Genomic DNA, 21,118 nt, shown 5'->3' on the forward strand with positions numbered 1-21,118 from the left:
AGCGCAATTCTATTTCCTCTTCTTTCTTCTTGTTACAGGCTTCTTTTCTTGTCAACATCTGCTTCACTAAACGCCATCATTCCCAGAGAAGATGTAGTTTTGGGCCGCCTTAATTTTATGGCGTTATAAGGTAGCAAAAAAAACTTAATTAGTTTCTTCATCGTAACTTAAACTTCGATTTTATTATGTGCATAACGTTTAGAGAAGTACATCCTTCTTTAAGGCGAAAAATTTTTCGCCCAAGGAAATTGCAACTTGCACGTACATGTTGCAACATGAACAATGACCGCAAAAGGAAAAATATTAAGTAGGAAAGAGAAAAAGAAAGAAAATATTTATTTTTAAAAGAGCGAGGCAAAAGAAAATCCTACCTGAAATGCACTGATTCTCTAAGTATTCCACTTGACGAAAAGATTTCCGAAAAGCCTCCGGAGCCGTCCGCCGATCGTGTCTACTCAGCACACACGTCTTGTTGACGTGGTCATATCTTGCTGACCGACACACGAAACTGCTTTCAACACTGCAGGCCTCCAAACAGCGATCACGTGATGAGATTCGTTGTAGGGTTTTGTCATCGTATCCAAACAGCTGCACCCCGCGGATTCTATCGAAAGACCACTGGCGGTGACACTTCTTGCCTACAACACAGAACAGACAAACGAAAAAATAACATCCACGTGCGGTAAACACGCGCCAACTATTTCAGATCGAAATAGCCGCATCGTTTCATTAACTGCTGTACGCAGAAATAAGAAAGAAAAAATTCTATTTTTATGGAAATAAACCGAGTTTATGCAGCATATTTATTTCTGAAATATATCTGAATATCAGCGCGTGCTGTGAAAGTTCATAGTATTTTTTAGCTCAATAATGAAATTGATTGTTGAATAAAAAAAAAGTCAACTTGTAGATGATTGTTGTTTCTTACCAAAAGAGAAAAAAGTCTGTTGCAATAATGAAACTGCATTATTACCATGAATTGATTGTTGAAAAAGAAAAATAATCAATTCAACTTGCAGATGATTGTTGTTTTGTTATCAAAACACAAGAAAAAAAAAAAAAGTGTGCAAAAACGTCTTTTGCAATAATGAAACTGATTTGATTGTTGAATAAGAAAAATAATCAATTCAACTTGCAGATGATTGTTGTTTCGTTACCAAAAGATAGAAAAAAAAAAAAAGTGCACAAAAGTCTTTTGCAATAGAAAATGAACTTCGCCAATTAACTTTCGCGATTAAAAAAAATCGCAAAAATATAATATTTTGTATTCCTCACGTTTTCAGCGTAACGCTGCTTCAATTGAAGTTAAATTTGGAGCAAGAAGACAAATATCGATTCCAACAGCGGCAGAAGTCGAAGTGAGTAATGGTCAATTAAGTAAGAATTAAAAACAGAAGAACTGATAAAAACTGCACGTGCTACAATTGTGCTAACAGAAATAAATTAAGCCACTAATTAGATGTTTCTTTAACAAAATTACTTAGGTAGAAAACGCAACGCAGTAAAAGATCAAATTAGCCAGTCTATCAAAGAAAACCAGGGCCGGAATTCGCACCGACAAAAAGAAGAGGGAAGAAAAACGCATTCTACATAATCCATTAGTTGGTCCGTTCCTTAGCAGATGTGGTTTCTTAAATACGTCTTAGTAGCTGGGCAGGAGGAAGGTTTTAAGTGCTTCTCATTTCTTACCTGTTACTCGCAAAGAGATTAAGCAAAAAATTAAGAAAGATTTAAGTTCTTCGGATTGTTTTCAAGTTAATGAAGTTGCTGAAAACACCAAAAAAATAAATGCGATTATAAGATGATTAATTATTAACTTCGCTGCAAAAGAACAATTTGGTTTTTACGTTTGAGAGAAAGAAAGAAAGAAAGAAAGAAAAAAGGCTTAGCATAAAGATGGGAAACTCTTCTTTCTTTCTTAAACTTTTGTTTTTAAAAATAATTTATTAAAGTTAAAATAGCACATTTGTTATTTCAAATTCCATTTGGTTTCCTTAAATTTTTCTAAGACGTTCAAGCTAAGATACGCCTTTCCTGAGCAAAGGCTTCCAAGCGTTAGAAAATGGCGCCTAGGAAAATGAAAATAGACATGTCTTACCTCCGAGGCATATCTTCCTGTGATGGCTCCATGTCGTGCTCTGTAAGAGTCGATGGTCCGGATAATCCTGGTCGCTATTGAGCAGAATACAATTCTGGCCCGTGTGGTCAATAAAGTACCCTTTGCACTGATCGCTATTCAAACATGCCCTGTAGCAAGGCGTTGGCGCCGTGTTTTTCAGAAGCTGCAGTTTGGTGGAAAGTTCGTGATCGTTGCTCGGAAGCCGCACTCCTGGGGTTCTCTCGAAGGTCACCCGTCCATGGCTACACCCAAAAGCTGTAAGAAAAACGGTATTTACTTCTAAGAAAAGAAAATGGCCGTTTAAAACTACATACAGTTATTTGATATCGAAATCAATCGTCAAATCATTCTTATATCCCCAGATGCAGGAGGAGCCGATGCAAAATTTGGATGGTCAAAGGGGATTGCTAGTCGCAGTAATATTTATATTACCCATCACTGCTGACAGGATTTTCAGCTCTACTATCGGGTGATATTCGTACATAAACTAATCCATCTATGGCTAAGCAGACGACCACTGAAACGGAATCGGACTTTGGCTAGCACAATGCACAAATCACTGTCGTTGGATATCTTCAAAATCCGAGTCTGAAATCGCATGATGCGATACTTCTAAACCCTCTCGATGAGTTTTAGGGCGAACTGATCAAGATGACCTTGGTCGGACTCGCTATGAAAAGATGTACACGTTCTATTCCGATCCGCATACTTCAGATACCGAATTATACTTCATAAGCCAAAATGGCGGGTTAAAGCAGACGTGTACATCCCAAAACTTGTTGGTAAATTGTACATAAATATGGAATGCAACTGAAATCATGAGTTCTCCTTTGCAGTATAGTTTTTCCGCCTACGACCACTATCACTGTTTTATTTTATTAAATCCGTTTATTACAGGAGCAAGTGTTTGCTTTCACCCCTTACACACGGCCGACCGGCTAGAAGGGTGCATAAAAATGCAAGAATTGCAATTTGAAGTAAGTTGCGCGCTTCAGAGAGGCTCTTCACTCTGTGCTACTTGCTTTCGGAGTATTTCACAGGGTCGATTGCCAATGAATTTAAAAGGTTGACAGTTGTTTGGGAAGAAATTCTTCAGGCAGCACAGGTTGGACTATATAGAGTAACGGCAGGTAGGGATTATCATTACTGCGTCCAGCACGTGGAGAAGAGATAAGTCCTCGAAGACTGGACGCGTCAATCATACCGGTAAGCATCTGAGAAAGACGAATATTCCTGGATGCAATGTGAACTCTCCAGGGTGTAATATTTAAGTTGTTATATAAAACAGCCCTGGAGATTGTGAATTCGTTGCCCGTGACCCTCATCCATCGCATTACCCAGTACTTGACTGCCAGGAATCTGTTTATGTACGACGTCGGGGCAGAAGACGAGATTAGTGATGCATATATTGCGATAGGTTGTAGGCACCACATTGTTACAGTTTTGTTTGCTAGATTCTGAGTATTGTTGGCATTTTATTTGCCACGTGCACCACAGTGTTGCCGTTTTATTTGTTAGATTCGGCGTATTGTTGCCGTTTTATTTGTTGTGCGCACCACAGTGTTGCCGTTTTATTTGTTGTGCGCACCACAGTGTTGCCGTTTCATTTGTTGTGCGCACCACAGTATTGCCGTTTCATTTGTTGTGCGCACCACAGTATTGCCGTTTCATTTGTTATGTGCACCACAGTATTGCCGTTTCATTTGTTATGTGCACCACAGTATTGCAATGTTATATTAAGCATATTATTGCAGTTTTATTTGTTACAATACCAACGAGCCGGTTCAACAATTGTTAATAGATAGAAAGACAATTAACTCGTAACTAAGTAGTTTTTCCAGGATAGCGGAAAATATGAGCATGTGATCGAGGAAATTCTCACGTAATAAAAGGATAATGTGGACATATAGCGTATCGTTGGAAAGCTAAGGAATTTAGAAACAGAAATATTGAGGTTTTAAGATACAAAAAAAAACTTTCGGAAACTGGGAAATGCGTTAATTCGAAAACGCATCTGATTTTAAGTCACCTGGTATTTTCAGATTGAATGTAAAATTGGAAGCTCTCGTAGATATTATTTCTAACATGAGATAAACGCGTATTGTTTAACTCGCTATCAGAAATGAGTTTTCAAAACTAACGCATGGAATTGGACTTCTGCGAGGAAAATTTAGAGAGCGATCTTCGCCTCAAACTTCCTATTAGTCAGTGTAATGTATGTAGTGTTTTCAGTCTGTACAAAATACTAAAATTGATTCGTTCAGCTATCGATTTTTCCCTCCGAAAGCTGTGAACTGGTCACGGATACCTCGAGATCAATACGATAAGAAGCAAATCCTCGTTTCCACGCTAAAACAACAATAATAAAAGTTAGAGAGAGCAAAAAAAAAAAAGAAAGCAGAAAGAAAAATAACAACAAGACAGCACTCTGCCAAGAACAAACTATCTCCGCTTAAGATCGATCACTAGCGCCGTACAGACAATCTATAAATCGTCCGAAGACCATGCAAGGAGCCTCTGACATAAGACAGCTGACATTCAACATTGTTTTATAAAATAGCAACGAGCGTTGTTGGCGACAGAAGGACAAGAATAAATGTCCGCATTACATAAGTTACTAAGCTGTGATTTTTGTAATTACATCTTCGCAGTCTATCAGGCCACGGTTCAAAAATGATTAATGCCATCATCCATCATTCTGCGCACACTACACTTTCGAGACAAAACCGTGCAAATCCCCCACTTTCTGAGGGTGTCGGCGTGATGGTTTCTGTATCGAACGAAAGCGGAGGGGGGGGAGGAAAAGAATCGGCAGAAGTGAGTGCGGAAGAAGTTCCAAAAGACGACGCATTTTGTGAATATCAACCCACGGGGTCCGAAGGTGAGGGGGGGGAAAGTGCGCGGTTAACTGGTCTGATTACGAACTGGCAAGCGCGGAAAAACCAAAAAGATGGGAGTTCTCGAGTGCCATTACGATCCGAGCGCGCGGAGACAGAACGAGTTCCGTAACATTTTCGACCGGGCAATTCGAAATCACGCAATTCTAAAATTAACTCCGTTTAATCGGGTAAGAGGGCGGCTTAGGTGGTTGCCATGGATGCACATTTTGGATGCATTACAGCTCGAAGTCAGAAGAAAAAAAAAAATCTCATAAAAGCGGCGGGGTTGATACTTCCACCAGAAATTAAAACAAACGTGGACCCGCATTGGCAGTTTATTTCAATTCCCAACTAAAATACTGTTTGCAGCCGAATTTTATTCTTTCATCTTTCCCATGGACTTCTACAGTCCCCCAGTAGACTGTCTGATCCCGGCTAGCCAAAGGACTCAGTTAACATTTATCGAAGTGGAGAGACTGCTGGGGTCAAAGATTTCCGTCCTTTTTCAACCATTAAACCGCAGTTCTTGTCTCTCCCTTCTCTGGAAACTCCTTCCGCAAACTAGTCTCTTGGATGTTTGTTAAGCCATTTTATTTAAGTTGGCCACGTTTACTCCTCCTTGCAGACTTTACGACACATGCTCATGTCCCTGCGACCTTGCTGTTTCTTTCTCGTTTAGTCTTCATGCGTATGCTTAGCAGCTGCACTCATCAGGTGAGACTGCTTTCAACGCCTCCAACAAACCCAAAAAAGGCCTAGAGCTGAAATATATTAAACGAGATCAAAGGTCATGAAACACGGCGTCTGGTGGCGTTAAAAGTCTAGATTTTCCACATCCCGCCCGAAATGTCAGCAAGGTGCTTAAGAGTCACTGAACATCCACCTTTGACCCGATTAGACTCAAGTGTAAAGGTCATAGTCATCCGCCGCTTTTTCGTATTCTGAACGAACTGAATCTTATGAGAATATAGCAGAGTTCTGTTTCAGAGATTGTCTTGTTGTTGGGATTTAGGTGCATCAGCAACTTAGGCCACATTGCGCCAAGTTACCTTGTTTGGGAATATTCTGTAATTAAATAAACAGCAATCCATGATTTATATTTTTAGAAAATTAATAGCACGATAGGCTCGAACTATTAGGAATCTTCATGGCATCCACCACATCCCCCATTCATTCGTCTAATAGGGAACAGCACTTATAGCATTTCGGCTAATAATAGCATCAGTGGTGTATAATGCGGTAACTATGACAACAGAGGTGCTGTCACTGGATAAGCAGCGAGATATTTTTTTTAATTGTGCAAGGCGGCGCGTAAAATGGGTTTTTCCCATGATCAACGTTTTAATTATTTTTGCGATGCTAAGACATACAAAAAAAATTATTAAAAAAAAAGCAGGTGTTACCTTTGCCTTAAAACGGCAGTACCTCTTCGCTATTCATTCCTAGGCACTCTTCAAAGACAAAAGTCATAAAAGTATCCAAGAATGTCATTCAGATAAGCAGAGAACCTGACTGTAGGCTACCAAACACCACAAAGACAACATTCTCATAAAAAAAAAAAAGGGAAGAAAGGGGAAGAAAGAGGAAACCGGCAATGAGCCCTGCGGAACTATAATTCAATTTATATTCAACAGATGAAACCCCTTTCTGCGCTGAACTTTTCGTTTCAGCACCTGCGTATCCACTAAAACATTCGGCTTCACCCACTGAATATAAATTGAGCCGGTGTAAACGCCCGTCAAAGTGACGTAGCCCTACACTTACCGATCAATCTCTTCATTTAAATTTATCTCATACTCCTTTCCAGATATCTATTCTTATTCGCAATATTATCTACAAATCAAAATTTTCATGCTCTGCACAAATCAGTCATTTCATAGAATAGAAGCAGATTAAATAATGGCAAACGTACCTGCGTAGATTGTTTTTATGGCCCAGGCTAATAACATCAGTAGCAGCCATCTTGTCTTTAGTAAAGCGATTCCTAAAAAAAAAAAATAGAAAAAAATTAATTATTCTCAGCGAATCAGTTCCATGAACAACTTTCAAAAATCAATTAATTATGGAGAAAAAAGCAATTTCGTGTTTCTGTTGGTACTGGAGTGGATAAATAACCGCAGCCCCTCCCTCTACATGAACCAAACAATCTTTGGACGAATGTTATTGACCCGGCGTATTTGAAATTATCAGCGAAAGGCCAGTTCATGAACCCGTCTTTAACTTGGAGCGAAATACATCATTGTGATTAAGCATAAAGGCTGCTGCTTCGTATCTTTGTGATGGGTTGTTACAACCGACGATACCATCTGTCGCCAGGTGGCGCTGGTAGTCAGGGGGGGACGGCTATTGTAGATAATTCAAGGTTCGATTACTCTTTAAAAATCTATAAGTAGAGGGGAAAAAAACGTTCTTTGGCAGAAGAGAATATTAGTGGAGGAAAAAACAAGATGGAGACCAAGAAAGGACACGAGATGTGCAAGGCTACGAATGTCACGCCTCAGGACGCATCAATTAGTTCGGCCAGAAGCAAACGATAAAAAGCAGCAACAAAGAAAAAGCCAATCTCCAACCGTGTCATTAGAATCGTAATCGGCTTTCCAAAGAAACAAAAATAATTTCGCAGATTGCTTATCACAAACAGTGTTTACAGTTTTTCTTTAATTATGACACACACTAGAGGAAATGCTGCAGAATCTCGCTTTAAACAACAACAAAAGTGCCCATTCGAAAAAACCAGAAAGTTTAACATACATTGTCGCGTCACTTGACAAATCAGCAGCCATCTAGCGGCCACTCGATAAACTACTGCCAATAAAACCGGTATACATTTCAATCGAGTTCAATCACCTTCTACGCTCATTATGTCCTACTGGAAGCAAATAAATCGATGACGTCACGTAATTAAGAAATAAACCGACACTAAAATCAATTATTTAGCTTCTAAATCAAAGATTTCTGTATTTCAACTCCATTTCTGCGTACTGCAACTTGGAAATCGCTTAAATTGAAGAGAATATTTGCTTAGAGCTATTAACCGGGCCATAATTATGACTGGGAGTGTGGAATTTTGCATTTTTCATTAGTCACAGACGTAATGCCGGGCATTACAGCATACATCTAACTACTCTTTCCTCTGGTAATCTAAGGGGGATAGTTTAAAAAGGTACGTGGGTTCATTTACCATCATCATTGCTCACATACAAGCGACGCTCCAATTTCTACTGCATGATAGAGGGATAATTCAATCCCAGATGTGACTACCGTAAGGGAAAGAAAAGAAAAACAGTTGCTAGACGCATCCGGATGCTGTAAAGCAATAAAAAATGCATTATTTGCAGCTCTTTCATGCTGTAAAAAACTGAAATTTTAATGTAATGTGTTCATAAGGTGACTTATTTATTGCTGGAATTTGACTGCTGAGGATTAAGCTCAACATCGGAAGGAAAGAAGAGAAAAAAAACTGCTAGAAAGACATCAGTGCGTTTAATGTTCAAAGCCGGGTCTTATTTTACCTGGGCGATGAACATTTGGGCAGAAATCTTTCTAATGGTAGTTACTTATAGTGAGAAGGGCGCTGTGAGCACGTCTCCTTGCAAGGAGAAATAGCCTTACTCCTGGAGAAAGTGTAAAAATCTCGGAAAGCGGCTTGTAGAGGGAGACAAATGGGAGGCGGCCATTACTGCTTCCAAATGCACTTCCTTCGGTACACCGAGGGGGAAGAAAAAGAAACATTTCTTTCGTTCCCGACATTAGAGATGAAGCCTTCCCAATTTAAATGTTGCGGAACCTCTTTTCAAAGATTCTGGAGGATTAGTTACGAAGACGCAGCTTTTAAAGTGTAGCTAAGACTGACTGAGGAAGTTTACGCAATCAAGAAGTTGCTCGATGCATCTTGGAAGGAAGTTTTCACTCCAAATGTTCGTGGTCGCTAATCTGATAGTTTGTAAGTTCTGATTTAAGGGATGTGTTCCTCAAGAAATTTTTAAAAGGAAACGACAAGTTCGTTAATAGACAGCCGCACTGAAATCTTTTCTCCATTACACAGGATTAACTTTTTAAAGAGGAAGAAGTTTCCCTTCTTTTAATTAAAAAATAAGAGAGCAAGAACCCTTGAACCGTAACTAAGTTGATGATTGGATGGTTAGCATTTAAGCCAGAATGAAAACTCATTTATTGAGAGTCGATATCGTAAGTTATCGCACGTTTGACACTGGGATTGTATTAACGACATGAGTTCCATATATCGGGATATTAATCTGTCTAGGAGGATGACCACAACTGCTTTTGCAGTTTTAGTTTAGATTCGGCAGCCTGGATATGCAGAAGTTCAGGTGCACACCTAGTTCGTGTCTGAGGAGGAAAGGGGATGGAAGTTGTGGATTTGAGGATCCAGTTTTCGAAGGAGAAAGTTAGCTTGTGAAGGCAGGGATCAGCAGATGCTCAGAGAGAAGAAATAATGCAAGTTTTGGAATAATTTATATATAGATGTTTAGTTACCCATCGAAGAGCATTAAATCTCTTCAAGGTTTCAGTTTGGTGGTTGGACCGCATCCTTTTGTCGAAATGGGGATCAAGATTCGGTACAGCTTACCATCAACCATTTTAGCATGTATTGGACATTAGTTAATGTAAATACCAGCGATTTCAATCAGTTTCGAAAGGAGGATCTATTCAAGGATCCTTCTGGTATGTTATCCATACCAGCAGTAGCTGATAGTCGGGGAGAGAGAGAGAGCTAAGAGCCTGTTAAGAGTTGTTTAGCGATAATAGAAAATGGTACATGTGTTAGGAGCACATAAATCTCGTGAAGATGAAGCTCAGTTGGATGAGATTCAATTTGAAAAAAACTTAGCTGGGCCCTGCTGTTGAAGGGCGAGATTGAAACAGAGGGAAGAAACATGCCAGTTTCACCTTAATTAGAACTCTAGCTTAATTTTTAAATGCAGATGTCTGTTTAATGGAGAGTTCTTTCCTGGAAGTGTAGTACCCGTCATGAGGAGTGCCAAAGGCTTTCGATATCTTGTGAAGGATCTGTTGATCCAAAATTTATGGGCTTGAAGTTCCACTATGCGTCCTGGGAAAGATTAAGGCAGATTTGAATTCAACACATATGGTGACAGGTTTAAGCCAGGATTTGTAAAAGTTCAAGAAAAGGCACTTAGCTTGCGAGAAGTGGTCGCCCTTTCTTCAGTTTTTGATTGTAAGTTTTCAAGGGATATATTAGCCATACGTAGCTCCTGCAGAAATGCAAGAGGGCAAGGTCAAAATTAATTAAGGGTGAGTGGGTGTGTATGGAGATTATTCAACTGAGGCATCATATGGTCTCCGCATCAGGGTAAGAGGGACGGATATATCAATACAGTGTACGTTAAGCGAGTTATAGACCTACTCGATATGGCATAAATAAATTCCAGTTTATTTTCTTTTATATGGACAGCGGCTTCACCGCTCCTGGTGGAAGATCTCGATGCAAATAATGCTTTGTAACGAGCAGGGACAGCGCAAGCAATTAATTCCTCTTGCGGATCTACCCACGTTTCTGACAGGGCATCACAACAGATCACACGAGCCTTTTGCGATAGGAGCAGTTTCACAAGGGCGTCTAGCTTGTTTTTCAGGCTTATAAACAGCTCAGCCTTAGGCTTAATTTTGACTAGTCTCCCGAGAGTCGTCGGTCATGTGGATTATGTTCCCAACCCACAGCCATTATCGTTCATAATTGTATGAATAATAAGAAAATAGATTAAACAGTCAGCATGAAAAACAGAAGCCAGCTGTCAGGAGGTACACTAATACCGAAGACAGTGCATAGGTGAAGGTCGTTACAAAGAAATAAATCGCAATTGAATTTCCACATAACATTGGAATGCGCTATTAAACCTGTTTCAAGAGCAAGAATGGAATCTCTACATGAATTATGTCCCAGGTTCCTTTGGGTATGTTATACTAGAGAGACTACGAACCTGTGGTCAGTGGATTCCTTGGGGACCTCAGGGTATTTCTCCAATATTTATGGTCTTTTTCCGCATTGCCTATCCGATCATTTCTTCGACGTCATTAGGCACAAGATCGAGCTGGGTACATAGAGTTCCAAAGAAAAACGCTGACGTATCTAATGCCATTATGGGAACATGTTAAAGGCGTTAAATTTCTTCGGTTATACCAAATACTTCAAGTTCTTCCATCAGTGAAACAATTCTTTTCATTTTGTTTGATTGAAGAAAGTAAAGATTTTAAATTTGAAAAACAAAATATGGTCATCGTAATGATAATACACCAGGAGAAAGAGGCATGCTTTTTGCTCCCATAAACTCTGAATTTTTTTTATTCACAAACATCCAGCAACAAAACTTCAATTTATAATCACTGCCCAAAAAATTAGAAACCTTTATCGACATCTAGTTGGGCCACCTTTTGCAGACCGTAAATGTAAAATGGATTTCACTAGGTGTCTAAAAGGAATATAACCCAATATTTTTCCATTCTTCCATCAGGAAGATTTCACAGCTACTGTATTATGGTCTGCTGAGAACCACGAAGCGAAACGGCCCTTTTTAACATATCCTAGACATTCTCAGTTTGATTCAGATCTTCAGAATTAGGTAGCCGGAATAGATGTTGCAAATCTATGGAATCATTGTGAATGTTCCACGAGCCATTCAGGTACAGATTTTGCAAGGTAGATGCTTGCGTTATTTTCATGAAAGAATCCATCGCAATTCGGGCAAAAATGAAGCATGCAGTGTGATAAGATGGAGGTAACATGACCTTCTGACGGTAATAGCGGATCGAGTCCGTACAACAGAACATCTAAATGCATTGATTTATGGGATTCACACGATACTTCTACTCTACCATTGGTGCAGAAAGCGTAAATCGAGACTCGTCAAACCACCGCATCTTTTTCGACTGTTGTTGTAATAGGAGTATATATTGTCTGTAAATGGCGTGTGTTCTGTGGTCGATTTTCTGTTTTCTGGAAGAAAAACTTGAGTTTCCGGGAGAAAAAACCATTCTTCCCTCACCTGACACCGACTAACAAAATCACGTTGTGGAAAGAAGCCCATAAAAATTTCACCTGTTCTTCCCCATGGTCAGATAGACTAAAATCCTCCCCCAAAAAACGTACTATTTTTGATACCAAAGAACTTATCATCGCTTATCATCGCATGTGACAACATATTAAAAACACGAAATATTGACGTCTCATAACTTCAAGTACCACCCACAAATTGTGAAACAACCAACCGAGTCACAAACAAACTCGAAATCTTCAATACGAAATGCAATTCCTCAACTTGGTCTATCAGTCACTTTTGGATAGCGGCTGATAACCAACTGTACTCTAGACAGACATCACTCCTCCTCTTAATGGCTGAAGAGTCAATTAATATTCATCAAGGATTCTGTTAGCTCGCCAGCTCAGTGCCTGATGAACGCTAGACATTCGTTAAGATTATTCGATTATATGATTATTGATTAAATTAATAAACTAACCATCATTTGAAAGCCGAACACCGCGCAAAATTTATTAAGGCCGAAATTGCCCCTGCGACTAATATCCTAAATGGCAGTTCTGCTAACTGCTTGACTCAGTAGTGAAGTGCTCTATTGCCGGTGTTTTAAGTGGACACGAAATCGGAGGGAGTACCGAAATTAAATAGTTTGCATACGAAACAAGAGGACTATTTCCTTCGGCTCTTATTACAACCCATTTCGTCGGGTATAATTGCGCAGCGTCTGCTGGCCGAGATATTTTATCGATACATAACGACTCTTTTAAGAAATTAAGCACCAGAAGAGCCGCTGTTGGGAGGTGCAATTGGCAATTGTTGTCATTGGAGCACCCTGAACACGGGCAAAAGCAGAACACAATGTTTTGCAGGCTGAGTTATTATAAAACCCATTTCGGGCAAACACGTATAATGAACTGGAACTTATGATTGCCTCCAGAACTGCCAAGAATTGCAATTAAGGAAGCTTTGTTCTTGATTTCGGAATAGATTATTGAATACGCCTTGGAATGCTGTTCCATGCAAAATGTCCCTTTTAATATTTTATTAAAGATTTTAGTTTAAATCTCTGAAAGCTGTTTTGAGCAGTAATTTGCTTCTCCTTTCATTTCGGGGAAGCTGGGGTTCGACATGAGAGGCATTTAAGTTTACAAGAATATAACAAAAAGAAGTTCATCCTAAAAGGTCAATGTCTCAAGTTCTAGAACTAATTACGCAAAGAAAAAATAGAAAATACACTCAGTGGCGAAAAATTTAGAAACCTTTTGAATTGGCGCAAACAGATAAATGTACGATAGAATATATAAGTCGTGTGATCCATTTAAAAGGGATCATATCCCAAAGTCTCGCATGGGGAGAACGGTGTATGATCCTTTTGTTTAAAGAGTCATATCTCTAGTGGAACTTTAGAGACAGCGATCAGCTCTATCCTCTCTGCGTTTGAATCTCATGCAGAGCTTGCAGTCACCTATGTAGACCTCGAAGCAGCTTTCGACTCAAACGTTCCTGCAATGCTGAAGCTGCTTTCAGACCATTATCAAATCAAGGGAGACACTCTACAGTTCCTCACTTCACTCCTTCAAAATAGAATAATCCGGCTTACTGTCCACGGCCAAACATACTAGGATGTCTCTTCAGACGTGCGACAGGGTGGTGTCTTATCTGGGCTCTTGTTTACAGCGCTTATCTCGCCGCTTGTTGAGTCCAGGCATGATACCCTATGTTATGCTGATGATATGAAACTCCAAACACTGATTTCTCCACATGATCTTCTCATGATAACAGCATCAATTAACAATATACTCCTGGAATTTGCAAACTACCTCAACCAGTTTGGACTAAAAATAAATCCAGAAAAGTCTGAATTTATGATATTCTCATTAAAGAAAACTCCTTCCTATATTCAACCAACACTATGCAATTCCCCTATTCCCATCGCCAAGAAACACTGATTTGGGGTTCGTTTTTGATCCTAAGCTCTGCTTTGGTAACCACATGGAAAAGTTGCTCACCCAGGCAGCTTGACTCCGATGGATGGCCAAACAGCATTTGCATTATATTAATGAAGTAACGACCGCCAGAAGATATATAAAAAGGCACAGTATACTCTCCGCTTCTATATGCTGCAGAAGTATGGGCATCTGCTGCCCCTAGCACAATTCGACCACTCTTTTCTACTGAGTTTTGTCTCTTAAAATGGGCCATAAAGAATCAAACTTCCTCCACAGTTAAGGACAACTGAAATGGCCAGTTAGATAAAAATTCACAGGCTTCCCACGCTAATTAGGGTGAAATGCCTTAGCACAACTGTAAAAATTATCACTGACAAGATTTCGGCACCATCATTCTGGGACCTGTGCTCTTGGAGAGTCCCTCAGCCTACCCTCAGAGCGACTCCAACTCTGTGCCCACATCTCAGCAGTCTCCACCTATCCGATAGGTTTCTGCCATTTCAGCTACTTTCATGTGCCCAGTCTTTGGTTGCTGACCTTAAGTTTTCTTGTAATAAGGAGTACAGATGCCGCATCCTTAAATTGTACTTCCCTGTCCATGATCCTTCTTCTTGAAGCTCACCTTAATGCCGCAATCCAGCAATATGACATTAAGATGGCTTACCAACCAACCTTGCAGTTTTCCACCTGTATATTCTTTGTACATTGTGATGTTTATAATTGAATTATACTTTGAGTTGTATTTATTTTTATTCGTTCACATATGCATTTTTTTATATTTAAATTTATTAATTTCTTTTTCTTACATATTGTAATATTACTGCTAACCCCTGGCCTTGTGGCCGTGAAGGGCTACATTGCAACGTATCCATTGTATTATTATTGCAATAAAGATTTCTAAATACATAGCTGGAATTTTTTCAGAATAAGCAGCGGGATTGCTATGGCCATAAAGGTCACCATATGGAGTTTGAATTGAGAATAATCTTTGGTCGGTTTAAATTTCCAGAAGGTATACGAGTGCTAAACACCATCGATTAATATCTCCAGTTGTGGTAGAAAAGAACTTCGGACATGTCCAGGTACGTTTCCATGATTACTGTTAGCATTAGCAGAGGCGCATGATGCAAGATAGCACCAGCTATAAAAAAAAGAAAAAAAAACTTAAATTTCTTTTCTATAATGAAGAACGGATTAACAATCACACGAACTATGATTTTTTTTCTTTATTTAATTCCCATGTTAGGCCATGGTGACAGTACAAAATGCGGCCTGGCTATGCTGATCATCATATCGTTCACGCGTTAGTCATTTGCTGATGAACCCTCCAGCAGCCAAAGGTTCCTTGCAAAACTCAAAGAGAATTCTAAGGTCCGTTTTATTAGACCCATCGATATTAATAGGGATGCTGACGTTTGACACCCCTGTAGTTCAAAGTTATTGATGAGACAGTAGGAAATAAACCAAACTCTTGCTGAATAATCCTTTAATTAGTATTAATCATAATACCTTCGTTTAAGACGGTGGGAAGTTTTTAAAGTATATCCCGTCCAGACAATCTGGGTGTCCAGCAAGTACGCCGATTCCCCAATCACACAAAGATCTGCCTTTTTTAAGACCTAGAGTATTATACCGTGGTTCTAGAAGAGTCAGCCAACCCTTTTGACTTAGACTATTGTTGACCAAGTTGATCACAGCATCATGTCTTTTCACCCTAATACCATGGGACCTATGGCACCGGAGGATATATGATCCAGAGACTCGATGGCAAAACACCCTTGCCTACAATTTCGATCGGAAGATCGCTCTTGAGATGCTCTGGAGAGGGTAGGGAGGGCATTAATACAGTTTTGTTCACCTGATGAGGACCTATGTCCTGACAGGAACTATGAAGGAGGAACTGTCGTCTACCCTTCAGTTAATTCTTGGTGTCAATCAGCACATTCTAATCTTGCAGAGTCTTAACAGCTCTACTTTCATACATCAGGGAGAAATACTAGCAATCTTCCTAATAATATCAAAAGAGAAGTATTGGTGCGTCTGCAGAAGTTTCTGCTGGAAACCCAACGAAGAGATGGAATCCCTAATCCTCCAGTACAAACATCCGCATAGAAATAGACGGTCACCACATCCTTGGGTAAGCGTAGCTTGATAGTTAATCTGATCTGCAGGTCGAGGACATTAAACGCCCTCCGGCTGTTATTTTACCTAAGACCAATCGATGAAATAGTCTGGGTATAAGAAATACTCTTAATATAAACAACCATTGCTGTGGTTTTAAAGAAGCTTTGGTAAATCTCCGTAACTCCAGATCAGCTGCAACACTGGTCTTTCCAGATGGGGGAAACTCAATCCCAAGGTAGGACCACCTTCTACCACAGATTTAGATGACAATACCTCCCCTCCCAACAGAAAATTGCTGGACTGCACCTTTATTTTCTTGTCACACCCTGACAGTACAAGTGACATAGCCCAAGACTTCCAGAACGAGATCAGCAAATGCTAGCGCGTATATTTTGAAACCCTCAAGAGGGTATCCTACATAGGAAGGAAAATGTTTCACGAGGAGGTCAATCACTAAGTTGAATAACAATGGGGTCAAGGGATCTCCTTTTCTGACCCCTCTGGTAGGATGTACGCGATAGGACTTATCCAAGAATCTTATACTGGTAGAAGAGGATACATGAAGCAAGTGGATACCCTCCATAAAAGATGCTGATAAACTGTCTTCTTAGAGCTTCCAGGATAGCACCATGAGAAAGTGCCGAACGCTTTCTTGATATCCAATGTTACCATGTAAAAATGCTTGAAGTTCCTCCTTGCACGGTAAATCAAGATTTGCAACAATGAAGCATTCTCAGCGGTGCCGTCAACTGGTAGGAATGCATTTTGTCTTGCATCAAGAGCAATATAGGGAGATATCGTTTTAACATATGCAGATAAGGATTGAGACAATCTGTTGGACCATAATATAATATGAAACAAGTCGATACGAACTTGTATAGGAATATTCCTCAACATGATCGGAGCAATTCTATCTGGTCCAGGGGATGATGAAATATCTGGAAAGGAACTTCTCAATTCACTCTGAGTAATAGCTTTATACAAGCTCCTATTCAAATCTTCATCCACAGGGCGTTGGGCATCTGAGAACTAGATGGAGTGTCCTCGGCACAGAAGAGGTCTTTCCAAAATGTAAAGGACTCGTCCAGTTTAATGGCACTATTTTCTAACTTCGTATAATCCAGGATCTGAACTGCTTTCTTTTATGATTCTTCAAATATAAACTCTGGACCTTTGCATATTCCCTCTTTGTTTCTGGAGTCTGCGTTACTGTTTTTCTATAATGAAGAACGGATCAACAATCATACGAAGTATGAACTGTAGGATGAAGCCATCTACTCCTAACTATACACGTGAAGCTGCTCTCCTTGAAATTAAACCTTCAACGCTATAAATTTCACGCACACCCCACCCTATTGTTTTGTTTTTCGCAAGTATTCCTTACCACGAAAGAATCAGACAATTCCAGGGCGAAGAAAACAAAGAGCCGGAGAGAAAATAAAAAACAAAAAAGCGAAAAGCTGAATAGAGGATGGAGACAGCAAGAAAAAACAAAGTCCCAAAGGAAAACTGCGAAGAAAACCCAAATTTATTTATTTAATTAGCAAACAAAACAAGTAACACTAATTACGTTGTATGTTCGCACCTGTCATTTATGCCACTGACGTGAAATACAGAGCGAGGTAAAAGTTTTGGACTTCAACATGTAGAGGAACATCGGGATTTGATTACCAGAACAAAAAAGGTGGAGCGAATGATAAAATAAAACAGAAAGGAAGAATATGGAAGGAAAACAGGCACACAGTATAATTCTTAAAAAAAATCGAAAAAAATAAGAGAAATTGAGAGACGGGGAGAACAGTTTGAAGGGGAAGAAGACAGAGATAGGAGGTAATGAGAGAAAGTTCGAATTTAATGGAGAGAGTAAATTATCAGTGATGTGAGCAGAGTCGCTGACAGATAGCATCGGATGCAGTGCAACGGGGCCGGCGACGGACGGAGTGATTTGAGAAGTGCTCTGTAGTTGAGCGCGACGTCACCCGTTCTGGGAACAAGGTGACCTTCCTCACGTGTTCCATCATCGGCTTTAATTTATACGATGTGAAAAGAGTGATGAATTACACGCCTTCACCCTCACAACCCCTCATCGATCAACATTCCGCAGCCAACGATGCTCGAGACCCGTTTATTTGGCATTTTAAGTTTTCCCATCTTGCAGCAAAATGAAGCGGATCGTGGATGGACGAAGAACAAATAAACCCCCCCACAGTTTTCCCCACTAACCGTCTTCTTTATTAATCCGACAGCACTCCTAGTCCGAGCATCATCGGAATGCATTTCCAGTGATAACTCACGTTCTTGCAGACAGGCAGAAGAAATCGGACACATCAAAGATTGTTGGAATTAGGGATGCAGTCTTAGTGTCGCTAACATCTCAAATCTTGTGACACTGATCGTCAATTCTCACAAATAGCATTAGTTTTAAAAAGTTTGAGTATCCGTCCTGGGCAATACCGAGAAGGTAGCTCATGAAAAGAAAAGCGCGATTAAAAAAAAAAAGCGCATTTAGGAGGTGACGTCATTTCCGTCTCGCATTTTCGTTACCAACTGGTTTTGCTTCGGTCTGAAAATGTAGCAGGTGCCCCCATAGATGTTTTCAGATTGGTGAAAATCAATCCTTCATACCAATTGCGAGAAGACATTGGGGAGTATTTTCAGCTCATTGCCATCACATATACACTGAGTGACCAATTTAGGCATATCTTTTTCACGAATAACACCATCACGTATTCGTACCATGGTATATATTTCAGGTGTGCAGATACGTAGGGATGCTGTACGTGTTCACTCCAATGGGCAAGATGAAAGATTTAAGTGACTTTGAACGTGGCGTGGCATGTTAGTTTTTCGCTAGACGTTTTTCGAGATACTGATAACCAGTATCGTGTAATGTATAATTCTTCTGGAGTTTTCGCGTAAGACTCTCAGGTGTATTGAAATTGGTCCAATAAGCAAATAAGATCCAGCCAACTGTGATCTTAGGGCCGGTAACAGTTCGTTGATGCGAGAGTTTATGATAAAACTTGTGCAGGGTAACGGAAAGAGTGATGACCAAAGTACAGATGGGTATCGTAGCTGACAATTGAACCTGGTTCTACTCCCGTCAGCAAAAAGACAAGGCAAAGATTGGAAAAACGTTGCATCGTCTGACGAACCCGGTTACTACTCTTTCGTGCCGATGGAAGGACCAGAATTTGGCGAAGGCATCACGAGTACATGAACACATCCTGCTAGGGTGGTGCAGGCTGATGGTAGTGTGTTTCATGTTGCATACTGTGCCCTTTAATTCCACTTCAACATTTCAATGTTGGTATTTGGAAATTAGGCGTATCCGTCATGGCTGCAGCGTATTCAACTGCGAATGGGTTCTGCCAACAGGATAAAGAGCCATTTCTGAAGGTCAGAATAGTAGAGAACTTATTTGAGGACATGAGTGAATTCAGCCTATTGCTGTGGCCACCACAGCAATAGGCTGAATCACCAAATAGGCACAGTCACCAAATCTCAATCCAGCTGATATCCCTTATCCTATGGGATAAGGGATACCAGCTCTTCGAAGTAGAAACATGCAACCATCTAAGTAGGTGCACCCAATAAAGTAGCCACTAAATGCAATAAAAAAAACAACTGAAATTGAGTGGCTTGGTTAGCTCTAATCATCCATCCTTCAAGACCAAAGTGTTCTTCCACTAAGTCAGAATGAAACTTATGCAGATCTAAGGTCGGAACTCATTTGCTTATGTTAATGTAGGTGCCTGTAAAAACAAGTTTTAATACCTCTATGGGAGACATTAAAAAGTATTTGGAACCGTGCATAGTGTAGCGCCACCTGTCGACAAAACTGAGCCCGATTTTTTCTCGCACAGTAAATGTAACTCCCTGCGACTTAACTGCTTGTAATTATTCGTTCGATCCCGCAAATTTAAGTAGGAACGCACTAATAAGTCCCTTAATGGTCCTACAGATGCTGGCAGCAAAGTTAAAATGGCGCTGTTCAGAGTTGTTCGCATAAAAAGAACCAGAGTCGGTTGTTAAGTATGCAAACGGTTGCCATTCATTATTTATGGGTTGGTTGCTAGGGAACAGACTCCGCTTTAATCTCAGCAATGACACCACACGGAGAGTGCCGGATGAAAAGGGCCAAAAAGTGTTCGACTTATGAGTTATTTACGCACAACACCAGATGTCGCAGGAGTCCTGCGCTGGCCTCGACTCTAAAGAGACCCTGAACTCTCGGAGTTTGAAATTACTCGCTGGCAGAAAGAATTAATCTCTCGTACTAAAGGGCCGCTCATCGGCATTATGTCGCTGAGGGGAGGGGGGAGGTCCGCAGGAACACCGTGCGGAAGGCAATGAACAAAAACGGGAAAACAAAATGATGAAGAGAACTTTGCTGGCAAAGGGCCCTCATTGGTGTGCACCCGACAATTCTGGAGGGTTATGAAGACTTTTCCCTTATTAACGACCTCGGGTTAGAGGCTTCGCTAAGAAAAGGGTGTCCACATAATAACAGCGTTCTTCATTGTTTATGTTGGGGGAAAGATGGAACTGTCTCCTGCAAAACTTATTTACGGCCCTACGGGGAGTCGTATACACGTTATGAAGGGAGCTGCGCTTGTTGGCTTCTCTTATCTCTTCGTTCTATCTCGCTACTTCTTCCTTCTGCTATGATATTCTTAACTGTGCCTTTTGCCTCGTTTTTAAATCCTAACTGCTACTTTAATGTAATGAATGCCGTGGACGTGGCGGAAAGGTGAACGATGGACTTTAAATGGACTGCATCCCCAAAAGTATTAGGATCAAAGGTCTTCAAGAATGTGAAGACTGCTCCTGTTTGTGGGCGCCCTTTTCAGTGTTTAAGTTTCTACGTGTTGAGAATTGTTAGTTTTTCTCCTGGAAAAACTCGATTTTTCATCCCACAAAGCATGTAACTGTGGATTTGAATAATTGGACAGGAAATGCTGATAAATATTACGCTCGCTCCGATTTTCATAAAACAGGTTTCAATTCTAGATGGTAATGTTAAAGTGG

At 40.2% G+C, this 21,118-nt stretch overlaps 1 protein-coding gene across 2 annotated transcripts in view; it reads right to left on the reverse strand.

The window, feature by feature from the left end:
* The window catches only part of LOC150078960 (uncharacterized), a 107,014-nt gene that overhangs the window by 19,146 nt on the left and 66,750 nt on the right, over nt 1-21,118 (reverse strand). For both annotated transcript variants that reach the window (XM_090382222.1, XM_090382220.1), the window contains exons 2-4: nt 6,911-6,982; nt 2,099-2,374; nt 372-638 (exon numbers count right to left, since the gene is read on the reverse strand). In XM_090382222.1, the coding sequence (XP_090238348.1) occupies nt 372-638; nt 2,099-2,374; nt 6,911-6,982 (615 nt within the window). The remainder of the gene's footprint in view (nt 1-371; nt 639-2,098; nt 2,375-6,910; nt 6,983-21,118) is intronic.

Source organism: Mastigoproctus giganteus, chromosome 10 (assembly GCF_048544385.1).
Source record: "Mastigoproctus giganteus isolate SK-2022 chromosome 10, ASM4854438v1, whole genome shotgun sequence".
Taxonomy (NCBI): Eukaryota; Metazoa; Arthropoda; class Arachnida; order Uropygi; family Thelyphonidae; genus Mastigoproctus; species Mastigoproctus giganteus.